General features: G+C 40.0%; 1 protein-coding gene across 3 annotated transcripts in view; it reads right to left on the minus strand.

The window, feature by feature from the left end:
- Positions 1–3,169: 3,169 nt before the first annotated feature.
- Positions 3,170–17,854, minus strand: part of Kat14 (lysine acetyltransferase 14) — a 37,499-nt gene continuing 22,814 nt past the window's right edge. The window contains exons 7-10 of one of the 3 annotated variants that reach the window (XM_076851486.2): positions 8,918–9,054; positions 8,304–8,479; positions 6,806–6,996; positions 3,170–4,369 (exon numbers count right to left, since the gene is read on the minus strand). In XM_076851486.2, the coding sequence (XP_076707601.1) occupies positions 4,196–4,369; positions 6,806–6,996; positions 8,304–8,479; positions 8,918–9,054 (678 nt within the window). In that variant the 3' untranslated portion in view covers positions 3,170–4,195. Of the gene's footprint in view, positions 4,370–6,805; positions 6,997–8,015; positions 8,063–8,303; positions 8,480–8,917; positions 9,055–17,854 lie in introns of those variants that run through there. The other 2 variants (XM_076851485.2, XM_076851487.1) reach the window with 2 other exon arrangements.

The following is a 17,854-nucleotide window of genomic DNA, read 5'->3' on the forward strand; positions in this document are numbered from 1 at the left end:
AGCCATTCCATCAACATTAGTCATTTTTCATTACTATAAGATATCTGAGGCTACGGAGCTTTACAAAAAAGCAAAGAGGTTATTTAGCTTACAGTTCTGGAGGTTCAAGGGCATATCATATCACTAGCATCAGTTTAGCTCTGGTGAGCACTTGCATTGCAAGAGCATTCGTGGGAAGAAGAAATCATATCTACAGATAGGAAGCTAGCTTTCCCATCCATACATAGGAGAGATGGGTTCCACAGTGCCTTCCAAGGACACACCCGCCACTGGCCTAAGGACCTCCCACTAGGCTCTGCCTCTTAAAGGTTTCACATCACCTCCCACCAATGCACCTGGGTACAAAGTTTCCAATACATAAAACCCTGGGATATACTCAGACCATATTCAAGCTATAGCAGCATCTCTGATGGCACAGCCACAGGCCACCTTCCAGATTCTTACCTAAGCCTTTTATCCTCAGCTCATACAATCCAAACTTATAGACTCTGGTTACTTTTGTAGGGGTTCCCCAGACATAAGGGAACCTGTACAATGTTGTAAGGTTCTAAGCAGTAAGAGAGAAAGAAGGAGCTAGGTGCAGTGAGAAACAATTTGTGATAAACAAAATACGCATGTCAAATTTGACATGGAAGTAGATGTGAATCAAGCACACGCAGGTTTCCCTCCCACCTCCCACTCCTCCTCCTTCAGGGTTTAGTCAGAGCAGGGAAGGCTGTAGCCTCTGCCACACTGCCCAGCTTTGAATTAAGAGTCCTCTATTTGTGATTTTCCCAACCTTGGTGAGCTTGTCACTATCTAAAAGGTAGATCTTATCAACCCATATTACAGATGAGGCAGCTGAAGTATAATATGCACAGTTAACCTGTTTTTAATAGATGATAGTGATGTTTCTTAGGGTCAAGTAGGTACTAATGGACCAAGTCTATAAGGTGAGTGTGTTCTAATGAAGTATTATGACCCTATGGCCATTCCCAGTATTGAGATACATTATTCTTTATCCCAATTTCCTGCAATTACATGCCTGAAGAATATCCTTAATCACAGTGTGTAATGCAACCTAGGGTTGTGGAGTTGACCTGGGAGCTTCTCTCTAGGTCTGGGATGGCACAGGAGACAGTTCCAGGAGAGATCCCCAAGGCATAAGGCACTGTGGCTTTTAGATGATGCATACTTTACACAAAAGTATGTTAACTATATTTAGAAAATTCAAAATTAAGGTTCTTCTAGCTCTCAAATATCCTGCTTATAAACAGGACTCAACCTTCCTAGAAAGTCTGGGGAGATAGGTACATCATTAATTCTGGTCACACTCCTACCTCTACAAGGAACTGAGGGGCCCAGCTGACTACAAAAGTCCACTTCCAGGGGACAATCCAAACTCCTCAGGAACACACAACTCTAGAGAGGGTTCCTCAGCTTTTTAAAACTCATGATCATTTTTGTGTCATGAAAAAACAAAAAACAAAAACAAAAAAATCCTTCTTCTTGTTTGAAATTTCAAAGTAAATTAGGACTGCAAATCTATCAAAACATCTTCCATAAGACTAGTTAAGCATTTATTATGGTGCTAGTCCAGGGGAAAGTCTGGAGAAGAAGGTGATCAAAATCAACAGCAGCCCCATGTGCCCACATTGGGAAATGGCCCCACCCCAGTGCCCAAGCAGGGACTGGATTCGGGTAAGGAAATTAGGCTTCCCCCAGGACTCCTGCTGAGAAACAAGGTCAGGTCCACTCCTCACCTTGCCCAGTTAGTCTTGTCCCACAAAGGACACCTCAAGGACAAAAAGTTAAACCACAATGTGGGACATTCCACAGGGTGACTGATCTGGTTTCTGTGACAAATCAGTGGCAGGGGGAATAATGAGGCAGGAAACTGGTTATAACATGGATCATGCCTGGCTGCTGCTATAAACCAACTAACTGTAAAACAATCCAGATGCCTGACTACAGGTTGACAATGAGACAATTCCAAAAATGTGTGTTTGGTTAGAAGACTGATAATAAGCATTGATTTAAGAAAATATCCATAGTTACATAATTCAACTATGATATATGCATGTATGGAAATGTTACAGCAAAATCCATTAATTTTTGCAATTAATATGACTAAAGAAATATTTTAAAAGGTAATAGAAATGAAAATAAAAAAGAAAATATTCATATTTGTTAAAAATATCCACTTAAATGAGTAGTGATAGAATGTATGATACTTGGGATTTACTTTAAAATATTTTTTCAGCAAACAAAGAAGCAAATGATGCAAAGTCTTGCTAAGTGTTGAGTATGGGTAGTGGTGTTCTGCTGTGTCATTCTCTGACTTCGTGCATGACTAGAAATTTTCATAATTAAAAGATGTAAAACAAAGAGTCAATTAAAGCTGGGCGCATGGCACATACCTATAATCCCAGTGACTGGGAAGGCTGAGGCAGGAGGACTGCGAGTTCAGTCAGCCTCAGTAATTCAGCAAGGCTCTAAGCAACTTAGCAAGACCATCTCAAAATAAAAAAAACTAAAAAGAGCTAGGGATGTGGCTCAATGATTAAGTGCCCCTGGGTTAAAAAAAAAAAAAAAAAAAAAAAAGTCAATTAAAGCAACCATAGCCTTCTTCAGCTCCACGAAATTATGGAGACAATCACCTGAGACACTCTCTGCAACAACAAGTCTTATCATTCACACACAACAGTTACAAGCTGGTTTCTATGTTTGGAAAAGGTTGTTTCCTCAATCTTACTTGTGGGGCTTACAATTCATTTTGTCAACAAAAAAATCTTTGAAAGGTAGAAAACTCCTGGAAGTAAGAGAGCAGGAGGAAGAAAAAAGACACGAGGAATGCTGCTAGGAGTTCCCATATAATTGAAATGGAGTCTAAGGGACTTCCTCAGGTACAGAACAACTGACTGACCATCTTACCATGGGAGCTGAATATGCTTCTCTTGAACAAAGGGATTCAATCTGGCTGCAAATATAGCCCATGGAATAGAATCTAGTGTCCACAGAGCCCTGACACAAAATCTTAAAAATGCACTAGAGTTTTCTACAGAGTACTCGGCTTCCTCTAGATTTTTAAAGTGATTCATATTCCACAGAAGTCAAGAATCTGAGTTTTTTTAAAAAATTATTTTTTAGTTGTAGATGGAAACAATATCTTTATTTATTTTTATGTGGTGCTGAGGATCAAACCCAGTGCCTCACATGGGCAAGGCCAACACTCTACCACTGAGTTACAGCCCCAGCCCAAGAACCTCTGCTCTTAAAGAGGGTTAAAAAGCCACCTGCTGGACAGAAGCCCTTCCCATGGGTTGTTAATTCAATTTTTATTTGAGAATATCTGATAGTTTTAGAAATGTTCTCACTGGGTCCCAAAACACCAGGTTGACAGTCCATCTCCAAAATCCACAAACACACCAAGCAGCCTTGTCCTGCTGATGGGGCAGGTCCTGCTTGTAAACACCTACACCTCCACTTCTATATTGCAAATGTCCTGGGCATGAAAGGCCAGGGGAGGCAATCTAAATGGCAGCCTGCTCGACCACTCAGATCCCCTACTGACTTCTCAGACCACAAGGAGAAAGAGATCCCTCATTCCCAGGTCCATCTCTGCAAGCAGATGCCAACAGGTACAATAGATAAAGCAACATGTAGACACAGACATTTAGTTTATTTTTCCTGGCAGTGACAAAAGTCAGCAAAAGACAAGAACTTCAATGCCCTAGAAGTCCTCCTGGATCTAATGTCAGCACATCACTGGATGGGAATAGGGTGGGATCCCCTTTTTATAATCATCCCATAATTTCTCATCCTAGGACACAGTGCTTTCTTGGGTTTCCTGTCCTCTCAATAAGGACACACAGATTCTCTCTCACCAAGAATATCAGTCTAAAAGTTCTTTTATTCTCACAAGCTGTCAGGTGGAGGGAGGGACAGCAGCAGCATTCAGTTTTAGTGAATGGTGGAATCCAAGATGTCAGTTGAAGGTAGCTCCATGAAAGACTGGAGGGTGACTATGCTGAAGGGCTGCTCAGCACTCACTTCATTGCCTGCTGCTTGGTTCTCCCCAGTTGAGGTGTGGAGGACCATCCGCTAATGGCAGAGGAGATCTGAGCCCATTATGAAACCAATAACTGCCTGCAGGACTCTGTGAATACCTGTTCTCTGATAGCCCACACATTTCTCTGGGAAGAGCTGGTTCACATCAACGCCGGAGCCTCAGAAAGAACGCATGTTTACACTCTGTACTCTCCAACGGGTAATATTTATCATAAAAATCTAAAACATACTCTTCAGTCTTGAATCCAAACTTCTGGTAGAGCAGCATAGCGGGGTTGCTTGCTGAGACGTGAAGGGTTACATCCTTGCCCATGCAGGTCTGCCAAAAGAGTGGAAAAATACAAGATGAAAACAAAAAGGCCTGAGGGAAAATGAGTAGGTGAAGAAACTCTTTTAAGCGTAGGCAGTTAGTTATGGAAACTGGGGAAATAAGGGACTGAGGCCGAGGCACCGCAGTACTTAGCAACGGCTAGAAACCGAAGGACATTTTGCTGCTGATCGAAACATTCCTAAGACTAAGGAGACAATGAAAATCTGGGCATTGTTTTTGTTTTCTTCTGAATCAAAGGGTCAAGGGAGATATTTTATTGTCAACTTTACTTATAACTGAATTACATTAAATGTCAAACATATCAGCATCGGGGCTGGGGATGTGGCTCAAGCGGTAGCGCGCTCGCCTGGCATGCGTGCGGCCTGGGTTCGATCCTCAGCACCACATACAAAACAGAGATGTTGTGTCCGCCGATAACTAAAAAATAAATATTAAAGTTCTCTCTCTCACTCTCTCTTAAAAAAAAAAAAAAAAACATATCAGCATCAACTTTTTTATAAACTAAATGTCATCTCATACCCTGCCCCCCCAACATACAAATTCCCCCCTAGACGTGCTAGAAAAGGTGCTAAACTACACACATAGATACTAAATATTAAGAATTTTTTTATTAGCTACACATGTTGACAATTCATACATTTGAATCAAATGGGGTATAATTTCTCATTTTTCTGATTGTATAGGTTGCAGAATCACATTGGTCATACAGTCACCTATATACATACAGCAATATGTATTGCTGCTCTTCCTATCCCCCCTTCCCCTCTCTTCCCCTCCCATCACTTCTCTCTATCCAATCTAATGTGACACACTTTTTTTTTCTTTTTCTCCTGACAACATCATACATGTATTCTGTATAACGATGAGGGTCTCCTTCCATCTTCCGTGCAACTCCCCTTCTCCCTCCATGATTCCCAAGGCCTCTCTGTAAGCACTCTGAAGGCCACCTGGCAGCTACTTTCTTTTCTCTGCTTAACCTACAATGTATACCCAAAGCCATTTTGGGGGACAAAAGAGCCCTGCCACTATAACCAGGACAAGGGCATATTCAGCTTATAAAGTAAATTTTGTGGGGTGATGTTAGTGTTCTCTAGATGACAAATACACATCACCTAACCTTGACAATCACCAAGTACTACCAATGGAGCCCCCTGAATTTAGGCCCTGGAATTGATGATCTGAATGGGGTGCAAGGTACATACATACAAAGATGAACCACTCCTCCACTCATTTAGCAAAGATCACCTCCATGACAGGTCTTATATTCAGCACTGAGAACACACACAGAGATGTCACCCCTGCCCTCCCCACAGGCCCTTTCTGGTAACACAAAAGGCAGAGAACCCTATAGGCACCTGCTAGGATAGAACGATAAATGCAGAGAAGATCGATTCTGTGGGTGGGATGTGGTAGAAATAACTGAATGGGTCTCAGTTGAAACATAAGGTAGCACAGGTTAATTGCTAGGGGTGATTTCTTGAGAATAAAGCAATTTCTAGCAAGATGGTTTTTAAGGATCCTACCAACATTTGGGAATTATTAAGAAAGTTTCATTAGAAATTGGAAAAGAAGTGCCATTAAAAATTGGAAAAACATTTTATCATCTCCAGCCTCTCTTTAGAAGGAATCTTGGCCACATCAAGTTTACACTCAGTACTCTATACCAAATATTTCCTAAACAATAGTTACCAGAAACATTACCAGGGAGAAAAATAATTCCTTGGAGAGGGAAAATTATTGCATTTTTATTTGACATTAGCATATAAATATGTGATATATTTTCTTCAAAGATGAAAGAGATATATCAAGGGAAGAATTGAATATTAGAATCAAGTCTTGGCTGGGGATGTGGCTCAAGCGGTAGTGCGCTCGCCTGGCATGCATGTGGCCCGGGTTCTATCCTCAGCACCACATACAAACAAAGATGTTGTGTCCGCCGATAACTAAAACTAAAATAAAAAAAAAAAAAAAAAAGAATCGAGTTGTAGAAGGGTCACAACAGTTTATACAGTGATAGCCAAATTAAAATAAATAGACTATATGCTATTTATTGATACAGTTGTGCTAAAATATTACAACTACTTAAAACAAAACAAAAACTTCTCAGAATTTTGACAGTTTGAGTCTAAGAGCAGCAGCAGTTACCAGTATGGATAGCACACATACGTTACAGTCTTACATTTAGGTGTTTGTTGTTTAATTTATGACATATATTCACAAAATGGTTTCTCTGAAACCAGGGTTTGAACAGTAATTTTATTTTAGCGGGGGCTCTTATAGCCCCGAGTGGTAATGATTGGCTTCCTTTCACTTGGTCTCTGAGGCCCCACCACTGGGCTGTGCTGGACAGGACCAGCTCAGCTTCATGACTCCAGGTCATTTAGTGGAGCCCTGAAAGGTAAATCAGGAGCCCAGACCACTTGCCTGAATCAGATGATAGATCATGAAAGTTGCAATCCCCGCTCTTCTCCATTCAGGATGGACAAACAGAAATGAAATATATGCTTCATTATATTTCACATCAGGAACCATGAAGCCAAAGGCAATAATGACTTTTTTATAAAGGACGACTACACTGAAGTCTGGATACTGCAGGCACTCAGACAGGTCAATACCTAAAGAAAAGAAACAACCAGAGACTCAAACTGTGTGCCTTTTGGAATTAAGGAACACCAAGCTGTTCAATTTGTACTTATAGCTATACCTGCATGCTAAAAAAAATCCCAAAATTGGAGGCAAAGATATTACCATAGATACCACACATTCAAATCACAAAAATTAATTTTAGAAAATATCAAAATTAACATAGTCTTTTCTAAATACATATGTTAAAAAGATGAGAGGCAGGACAGGTTGGATAGGAGAGAGCGCTCAGGTTCAGAAGCGGACACACCTGGCTTTGACTCAGCCTCCTCTACCATGTGTATGACTTGGCACATTTCAAACTGTCTCAGGGCCTCAGTTCCTGCAATATGTAAGCAAGGAGCATACCCAGACCTGACAGAGCTGGGTAAAGATCCCAGAGAGTGTCCATTTCATATTACCCCCTCCATATACAACTTATAAGTTTTTTATATAAATGCTACCTTTTATAATAAAGAAGTAAAATTAAGAAAACGATTCTGTGCATGATGTATGAAGGTACCTAGCATAATGGCAGAAGCAGCAGATGCTCCCAGTATGCTACTTTTGGCCCCAGTACAACTCCCAGAAGAATGAGCACAGCTCTGCCACCACATGCACTATTACATGATTATTAGGCAGTAAAGATGACATGGCTCTAAATCTTGGTGAAATCCTAACATCTGGAAGACATGGATTAAATAATCCTTTAGGTTTCAAAGCAGATCCAAAACAACATGTGTATATTTAGCAATTAAAATGTGTTCCTCTAATTGATGGCTCTGGTCCTCAGAGACAATTTTGTTAAGGCTGATAACAAACCCTACTGGGTTTACTTTTATTCTCAAAGTCCATGACTGAGATATTTGGGCTTTTAAAAACACCTTTTGGCAGTACTAACACTCACTAAGGAACAGCTAAACCAACAAAGCATAAAGAACTATTAAGCCAAAAAACAAAAGTGTCCAAACGCACCCAAGCTACCAGTCTGTGCATCTTTGATAGACATTACCTGGTATCTAAACATAGGTAGAAGCAAAACAGGATGAATCTTTTATTCTGGAAGCAGAGACAAACAGGGAAGAGAAACAAACAAAAACACTGTTTATTACTTTAATTGCTGGCTTCTTCTTGATCTTAGGAAAGTGAGAGGCATTTATATTTTAATATTTCTATGTTAGTAGAAACAAACTACATGAAATCATATGACTAAAGGTCTTAGGGTCATGTGGCATACACTAATTTAAAAAGGTGAACTATATAGAAAATTGATCTGCCTGGTTTGGAAGGGGGAACATACCAGGCCAGAAAAACTCCTGACACATAGAGTTGATCGTTGGGATGTGATTTGGTCGGACATAGCAGTAATCGAGAGGCGCGTCGGGTTCAGGTGTCCAATGAGGGTCACTCTTGTGCAGGTGGGAACGAATCTGTGACAGAAGCTGTAGTTTGGGTGGCTTTGTCTCATAATCACGCCTCCAGCAACACAGAAAATAAATAAATTCAAGTCAAGAAAAATAGCTTATATTATTCCTAGCTAACTCACACATACTTTGATCTGGTTTAAATTTTAAACTAATTTATACTGCTCTATATGATAGACTCATTATTAGAAATTATCCTAAGCCAGTCTGGACACTGGCTCAATTGAGACATCTCTGCATTTTTTCTCATTTCAGAGACTATTAAACTTTAAGATTTAAAATTAAAATGATTAAGACAATCACAAAAAATCTACTAGTTGATTTATCTTTGTTTTATAAAAGGACCATCTTGTCTATAAAAGGACAGCTGAAACAAAGAAAGGATGGAAGAGCACCCAAAGCAGAAGTTTGGTCACAGAAAAATGGAATGCAGAAACCACAAACATTACTCCCTGTGACACACTCAACACATCTCTTCCCCATATTATACCTGATATAGGGTTTCAAAATTCGAGAAGTATAAGGGCTGACAATACTTTGGTCCAAGGCCATATCTTCTGATCCCACCAAACGATACAAAAACTTGGAGGTCTGATGCCGAAATCCTTTCCTGGATGGCAAGGCAGTCTATGTGAAAGAAACGTGGTTATATAAACATAAAATTACTCAAAGGATTGGTTAATTTCCATATGTAATTAGTACTTATGGTATTCCTATGTATCAGAAAGTAGGTCTTTCTGCATTACTTATTTGGAAAGTTCAAATTTCAGTTAAAACTTTGTAGACAACTTTTGCCAACTAGATAATACTAACCCTAGTTATAATATAGTCAAAATGATTTTTAAAAATTTAAAAATCTTAAGTCACTTGAGTGAAATGCAGGATTAAACACTGGATTTACAGCTTCTTTTTGTCTATGTTATATATTCAGCCAGTCTCTAAATACTAACCAGCACTAGCATCAAGTAGGTAACATACACATGGGACATACTGTATGACTACACTATTATGCAATGTGCCACAGGGGCCAATTACTGCTGTCCTTGTGTATGGGTTTTCTGAATTATGTCAATTTTTCATGAGCAAAACTGACAAAAATGGGAGTGATGTTAATTATCATCCCTAAAACAAATCTCAATTAGGACCTCTCAGAGGGGGAGGGTATCCTAGCAGAACTGGGGAACTTCACACATTCCCTGTGAAGCTCAAGAGCAGCACTGAAGGCAGGCTCTTCTGCAATGCATGCTGCTCCAGGGCCCCCATTCGTGTAGTAACAGAACATGTGCAATTAGGGTTTTATAGCAAAGAGCTCAGAAGTAAGATTAAAAGGTACATTTATAAAGTGGATTGCCAAGGGTTGAATGAAGTTTAGAAACCTGAGTTGTTTTTGTAGAATCAGTTTTTCTCTTAGCCTAGAAAATAACTTTGTTGAAAGAAGAGCAAGATTTCTTCCTTTGTAATTTGCTCTCATACTTTCCCAACCTGGACACCAAAATTTTCAAAAGCCAACTTTGAAATTCTTCCAAGGCTTAAAGTAAGTTTCAAAGTAATCATCCCTGTAGGTATAAGTGGCTCCTCATATCCAAAGGCACAGTCAATTGCTCCTCCCTTTCAATCTGGGTGGGTCTTATGAATAGTTTCGACCAATCAGAAAATGAGAGAAGTAACATGAACTTTGGAATCTAGGTCTAAAGACACAGGCAGCTTCCCATATCTCCCTCTTTGAATTGGCCTGCATGTGCTAAACCAGTGAATGACTAGTGGCCACATGGAGACAGGCTCTGGAAGAAGAGAAGTATTCTGGGCATTACAGTCGCAACCCAGTTCCCTAGCAAGTACAGCCACATAAGTGACCCCAGTCTTCAGCACTCGAAGTTAACAACCCAGCTGAGCCCAGTAAATTCATAGAATCAGAGGAAATATTAAATAGTTATTATAATAGGCCACTAAATTGGAATGGTTTATAATGCAGCAACAGTAAACTAACACACTAGGCACTTAACAGGTAGCCCACAAAATACTCAAAATATCTGGTTAGTCTCAAGGTGGGTCCTGTGGCACCCCCTGGATGTTATACTGCTTCCCAACTTTCTTCCATCTCCATTGCTTTCATCCTATGCTGAACCAACTTCCACTCTGCCTGGACCACCATCACTGTTTCCTGTTGGTCTCTTTGCTACTACTACATTGCCCCACATTATCCACTGAGAAGCCAGAATCTTCTGGGCATGGTGGCTATAATCCCAGCGATTCAGGAGGCTGCAGCAGGAGGATCACAATTCAAAGCCACCCTGGACAACTTAGCAAGGCCCTAAGTGACTTAGTGAGACCTTGTCTCTAAATACAAATTTTTTAAAAAAGGGGAGAGGGGACTGGAGATATAGCTCAGTTGGTAGAGTGCTTGTCTTGCATGCACAAGGCCCTGGGTTTGATCCCCAGTACCACCAAAAATAAATAAATAAATGAAAATTTTGGGTTGGGGATGTGGCTCAAGCGGCAGCGCGCTCGCCTGGCATGCGTGCGGCCCGGGTTCAATCCTCAGCACCACATACAAACAAAGATGTTGTGTCTGCCGAGAACTAAAAAATAAATATTAAAATTCTCTCTCTCTCTTTAAAATGAATAAATAAATAAATAAATAAAATAAAAAAGGGGAGAGGGCCTAGAGATGTGGCTCAGTGCCCCTTGGGTTCAATCTCCAGTACCAAAAAACAAAATTAAAAAAAAAAACAAAAAACAAAAAACATAAATTCACATCCTAAAAAAAAAATCCACATCTTTTGATCAAAATTCCATGGTAGTTTCCCACTATATGTTCATGACACAATTCAAACTCCTCAATTGTGACTTGCAGGATCATGCAGAATCTGGTTGCATTACTCCTAAAGCCTCCTCTTCCACCCATTAATTCCTCCGCCATCACCATGTTCCAGGCATACACACCAGCCTTACTCCTGCCTTTGGACTTCCCTGACCTTCAACCCTGAGCTTTCTTTATTCTGGCTTCTCTTTGCCAATCAGGACTTAGTTCAAGTGTTACTTCTACTAAGAGGCTACCTTTAACCCCCCAGAACAGAGTGGTGCCACTGCCCTCTGCTCCTCTTCTCTACCACAGTACTTGCTTTGGATCAGGAGATCTCTGTGTTGATTAAACTAGTCACCATCATCTCTCTGCTTGAGGAGGTCAGCTCCATAAAGGCAATCTTAACTCTGCAGTATTCCCAGGTAGACTGGTGCCTGGCACATCTTAAGTACTCAAGTTACATCTGAATGACAAAGTGGGAAATGACAAAGGGGGAAAATACAACCCAAAGTCAAATAAGTATGAACAATATTATATTCTTCAAAATTCTAATTCTAAACACAATGGAGAGCTAGATTGGCTGCTGGATCCATTCCAAAACCCGACCTGGGAGAGGACAGGGAAGATGGAACACAAGGCTGAGAAAAGACTTGGGGAGATCAATGGTGCTGGGACCTAGTGAGGCAGTGAAAGCAGAACACAGCTCTCCACCAAATGAGGCTGGGAGCTGCCTGGTTACACAACCTCTCTCCCAGTGCTGCTGTGAATACATTACTGAAAATCAACTTTGTCAGCCACATTTCTGATGGAGGATTATCTCAGAGCAGCACTGGAGTCTTCCTGAGGTGGAGGGGAGACTCCACTGTGGACAACCCTGAGCACTATATAATCCAGCAGTGACAACAAAGGGAGAAAAAGGCAGTCCCAGGGCCAGTGGTGCTGTGAGGACCCTTGAGAGGTGAGGCTGCCTGATTGGAAAAAGGTGAGGATGGAAAGTAGGTTAGCCCAGAGCACGCCATTTTACCAAACTTGCCAAGAGGGTCACAAGCTAGGAACATGCCTTTTGCATTTCTGCCAGGTGTATGCTACCAACAAAGATAGCTGAAAAGACTGAGGAAATAAGTGTTCAAAGAGGAAAAACCAAGACTTGTACGTGAGTACAATAAAACTAAAGGAGTATAACAAACTATTGGAAAAACAATCTACCAAATAAGAATTTTTAAAAAGCACAATAATTGTCATTAGGAAAATACAAATCCAAACTACAGTGAGATACCACTTCATACCCACAGATGGCTACAACAAAAAAGACATAATAATAACATGGTGAGGATATACAGAGAAATCAGAACATTTATACATGGCTGGTGAACAATGATGCCCCCACTCTGGAAGACAGTCTAGCAGTTCTTCAAAATGTTAAACATAGAGTAAACCATCTGACCCAACAATTCCACTCCTAAATATACACCCAATCAAAACATATATCCACAAAAGCTTGGACACAAATGTTCACAGCAGCATTATTCATGATAGCCAAAAGGCAGAAACAATCCCAATGTCTATCAACTGATGGAATATTAAGCCATAAAGAGAATAAACTTTTAATACATGCTACAACATGCATGAAACTTGAAAACATTATATAAGTGAAAGGTGGTCACAAATCACATGTGACTTCATTTATATATATCCAAGATAGGGAAGCCTATGAGGTGAAGAGTAGATTAATGGGGATAGGAGTAGGGATTTGGGCAGTATAAGCAAAAGGGTTCAGGGTGTCTTTTGGGGGTGATGAAATGTTCTAAAATTGATTATGCTTAGACTCTGTAAATATATTAGAAACTTCTAAAATGTTCAGTTTAAATGGGTGAATTGTTTGGTACATGAATTGTATCTCTCTCTTTTTTTAAAAAAATATTTATTTATTTATTTATTTTTTAGTTTTCGGCGGACACAACATCTTTGTATGTGGAGCTGAGGATCGAACCCGGGCCGCACGCGTGCCAGGTGAGCGCGCCACCGCTTGAGCCACATCCCCAGCCCCATGAATTGTATCTCAATGAAGCTGCTACAAAAGCAAAAGCATAATGAATAAGACTACAAGGTAATGGAGGTGTCTGGAAATAGGAAGGATTAGTTATGAAGTGTTTCTTATTTAATAACTGATGTTAAAAACACGGTTGCTGAAATAAAGCACTCAGTGAATGATGGTAGGGAATGTCAAGGAATTATTTAAAAAGCCAAAGGAAGAGAAAAAAAATGTACTGGTGTTGCTGGGCACAGAGGTGCACATCTACAATCCTAGAAACTTGGGAGGCTGAAGCAGGAGGATGGTGAGTTTGAAGACAGCCTCAGCAACTTAATGAGGCCCTTAGCAACCTAGTAAGACCCTGTCTCAAAGTGGAGGGCGGGAGGGGCGGAGGAGGAGGTTTTGCTGCAATGCAGCTCAGTGGTAAAGCATCCCTGGCTTCATGTCATCCTAACAAAAAGCTGAACAAACTGAAAAGTCAACAGCTCTTCTTAGATTTGCACCAGAAGTGAGGTGACAAGGCACACTGCTGCCCCCCAAGTTAAAGAGACAGACTGGAGCAGAAACAGGAATCAGTACTGGGGCAGGAAAACCTAAACTATAGCTGAATTTCTGGAATCTCAGTGTGGTCAAGGCAGAGACAATTCTAGAGGGCCCAGACTGAGGGGGAACCCCACACTCTTCTACGTTTTATCTCCAAGAGTTGGACCAGGTTCTCAAAGTGAAGATCAAAGAACCTCCTAAGCCCCACATCAGCAGGAGAGGGGGAAAAGGAACCACTTTGAAATAGGATAGAGAACTTTGTTCTTAACGAAGCCTTCCCTCAGGAAAAATTATTTTACTAAAACCTCACCCACAGGGGTTTCCTCAGTGGATAACTAGCCTTAGAGAAGAGATAATACCCAACTCTAGAACTCCAACACTGTCTAGTCATCCCATTGATTGAGAGTCTCCCACTGATTGGGGAGAAAAACTGAGAAGCACTAGAGAAGTTCATAGCCCAGAGGCACAGGCTCTCTAAAAGACTGAGACCTAAATCACATGACTACAGAACAACTAACACTTCCTGGCACCACTAAGAACTTGTTACTATAGTTCATCTTATCCAAAACATCATGTTTGGCTTTCAACAAAAAAATACAAGGCATACTAAAGGCAAAAAACACAGTAGGAAGAGATAGAAAAAGCATTACAACCAGACTCAGATACAGTAGGGTTATGTGGGAGTTATTAGACCAGAAATTTTAAATGACTATGATTAATATAATATATTAAGGGCCCTAGCTGGGCATGGTGGCCTATACCTGTAATCCCAGCCATCTGGGAGGCTGAAACAGGAGGACTGAAAGTTCAAGGCCAGCCTCAGCAACTTAGTGAGATCCTGCCTCAAAAATAGAACACAAGGAGTTGGGAGTATAGCTCAGTGGTAGAGCACCCCTGGGTTCAATCCCCAGTACCCCAGTACCAAAAGAAAGAAAGAAAGAAAAAAAAAGTTTAAGGGCTCTAATGGACAAAGTAGACAACATGCAAGAATAGATGGGTACTTTAAACAGAGAGATGGAAATTCTAAAAATGAATCAACAAGAAATTCTGAGACCAAAAGCAAATAACTGAAAAAGAAGAATGCCTTTGATAATGAGCTCATTAGTAGCCTGGACACACAGCTAAGAAAAGACTCTCTAAGCTTGAGGACATGTCACTAAAACCTTCTAAAGTTGAAATGCAAAGAGAAAAATGTCTGCAAAAAAAGAATGGAATAGAATATCCAAAATATGTGGGACAAATACAAGAGTGTAACATATGCATAATGGGAATACCAGTGAAGGGAAAGAAAAAGAAAAAAAGAATTGCAGCAACAACAACCCCTAATTAATGTCAGACAGTAAACCACAGATCCAGGAAACCTGGAGAACACCAAGCCAGATAAATGCCAAGCAACACCTCTGACTTAAAGTCAAGAGTTGTCAAGCAAGTTAAATGATAGCAAAAACACTTAAAAATGCATTAAGATAAAAAATGGAGAGAAAATCTTGAAAGCTTCCAGGAGAAGGGAGAATTTTAAAAGGAGGCCACAATGAAATAAGAATAAGATTGATACTGGGGCTCTCAGAAGTAAAATATATGTAAGATGATAACAGAGTTATAATTTCAAAATGTCAGAGGAAAAAAAAAAACACAATTTTATATTTAGATATGCTATCATTTAAATGCAAGAATGAAATGAAGATATCTTAGACATATAGATTTTCAAAATTAACCTCAAAAAGACTGCATTTTAAAGAACCCTAGGAGGAAGAAGTCCAGCAAGAAATTAATTTGAGAGGAAATAATGAGGGCTAGGGTTGTGGCTCAAAGGTAGAACGCTTGCCTACCATGAGTAAGGCACTGGGTTTGATCCTCAGCACCACATAAAAATACAATAAAGATATTGTGTCCACCTATAACTAAAAAATAAACATTTAAAAAGAAAAAAAAAATGAAATAATGAGCCAGGCATGGTAGTGCACACCTGTAATCCCAGTGACTTGGGAGGCTGAGGCAGGAGGATCGTGAGTTCAAAGCCAGCCTCAGCAAAAGCGAGGAGCTAAGCAACTCAGTGAGACCCTGTCTCTAAATAAAATACAAAATAGGGCTAAAGATGTGGCTCAGTGATCAAGTGCCCCTAGGTTCAATCGCTAGTACCAAAAAAAAAAGAGAGAGAAAGAAAGAGAAAGAGAGAGAGAAACCAGAGAGAATAAACAATGTAGCAAAATTTACTTACCACTTAAATAAGTAACACAAAGAAAAAATATAAATGAGAGTATGCAAAAATACTTTAGTTTTGGAAGAAAACCAGATGACAACATTAAAAAATTAGTACAGAAAAATAAATGTCTTAAAATAAATAAATAAATAAATAAATAAATAAATAAATAAATAAATAAATGTCTTAAGTTAGGACCTATAAAAATAATAAAAATAAAATGTATAACTTAAAAAAAATTAATCATAGACTATTTTCTTTGACCATGATATAATCTGATTAGAAATAAATCTAGTTACCAAAAAATATTTTATCTGAAAACTGATTACTAAAATTATTTTATCTGAAAACTAAAAATGGCACTAATTTTTGGGCAAAGAGGAAATAATGAAGAAAATTACAGAATGTTAAGTACTGATTGGTAATAAAGTCACATCATTTTAAAAGCCATAAATTATAGGTAACAGTACTTATAGGGATATTTATAACTATGAATACACATTTATCAGAAAGTAAGGAAGACTATGAATAGAATAAGTGAATGTGCAACTGCCAACCGGTGTAACTGCATTAAACTCATACTAAAGGTCTAGGTTGCTTGGCATGTTGGTACATGCCTGTAATCCTAGAGACCAGGGAGGCTGAAGTAGGAGAATGGTTAAGTTTGAGTCCAGCCTGAGCAATTTAGCCAAGACCCTCTCTCAAAATAAAAAATAAAAAGGTCTGGGGATGAAGCTCAGTGGTAGAGCACCCCTATGTTCAAACCCTAGTACCAAAAGAAAAAGTCCAGGTTAAGATGGAGGATTAACACAAGCACCCCCTATTAAAACTACAGAAACAGAATGGCAGGGGGTGGGGGGTAAACACGCAAGAAGAGAAAAATGGAGAAAAGAAACAATAGAAACTAGGGGGCAAATGGACAAATAACTGATTTAATCAAAATCCTAAGATGACTTTGGATACAGTGAGAACTAGCCCAGTCAATGCTGTAGAACCCACAGAACTAAAACCTAGGTGGTTGGCAAGATTCCTCATCCCCTATCCCTCAATTCCCTGCTGTGGGTGGCTGCCCTCTCCCACAGCAGTTGGGAAGTACCATCTCTACAGAAGGTGTAACAGGGGTTCTGATAGCAATAAGGTGAGTGGGAAGGTCCCTCTTCTCTCACTTGGCAACCAGGTTTCTGAATCTGGAAACTCTTTCCTGGGAACTCTGACCAGTTCATGAGGAGACACTTAAAAGTAGAGTTGTTAGGGCCTGTCACAGAGGACTCACCTAGACTCTGAATGTGCACAGAATCACAGGTTTAATTGCATTTTCCTCAGAATTTGAAAGCATTGCCCATTGTCTACTTGGTTCCAGTTTGCTGTTAGGTTGGTTTTCAACTTCATCTACCACTGGCTTGAAATTCTGGTTTAACTTAAGGCTTTCTCAAACATGCAGATCTTAAAGTTTACCTCCCATGCATCTGTTTTTGTTGTTGTTTGGTTGGTTTTTTGTTTTTTGGGGGGTTGAACCCAGGGACACTTTATCACTGAACTATATCCTCAGCCCTTTTTGTTTTTATTTTGAGAGGGGGTCTCACTAAGTTGCCCAGTCTGGCCTTGAACTTGCAATCTTCCTGCCTTAGCCTCTCAAGTCATTGGGATCATGGGCATGTGCCATTGTACCCAGCTCCTATGCAGCTTTGCTTAGGAAACCAACAGGTAAAGAAGGGTCACAGGAAACAAATCAAACACACAGGATGGGCAAAGGAACTGTGGGAGAAGGGAGAAACTAGGACCCCTGCTGAGTCTCACACACAAAAGTGGCCAGCACAAAGTAGACAAGTGTGACTCCAGGGGCAGACAC

This window comes from Callospermophilus lateralis, chromosome 3, assembly GCF_048772815.1.
Source record: "Callospermophilus lateralis isolate mCalLat2 chromosome 3, mCalLat2.hap1, whole genome shotgun sequence".
Taxonomy (NCBI): domain Eukaryota; kingdom Metazoa; phylum Chordata; class Mammalia; order Rodentia; family Sciuridae; genus Callospermophilus; species Callospermophilus lateralis.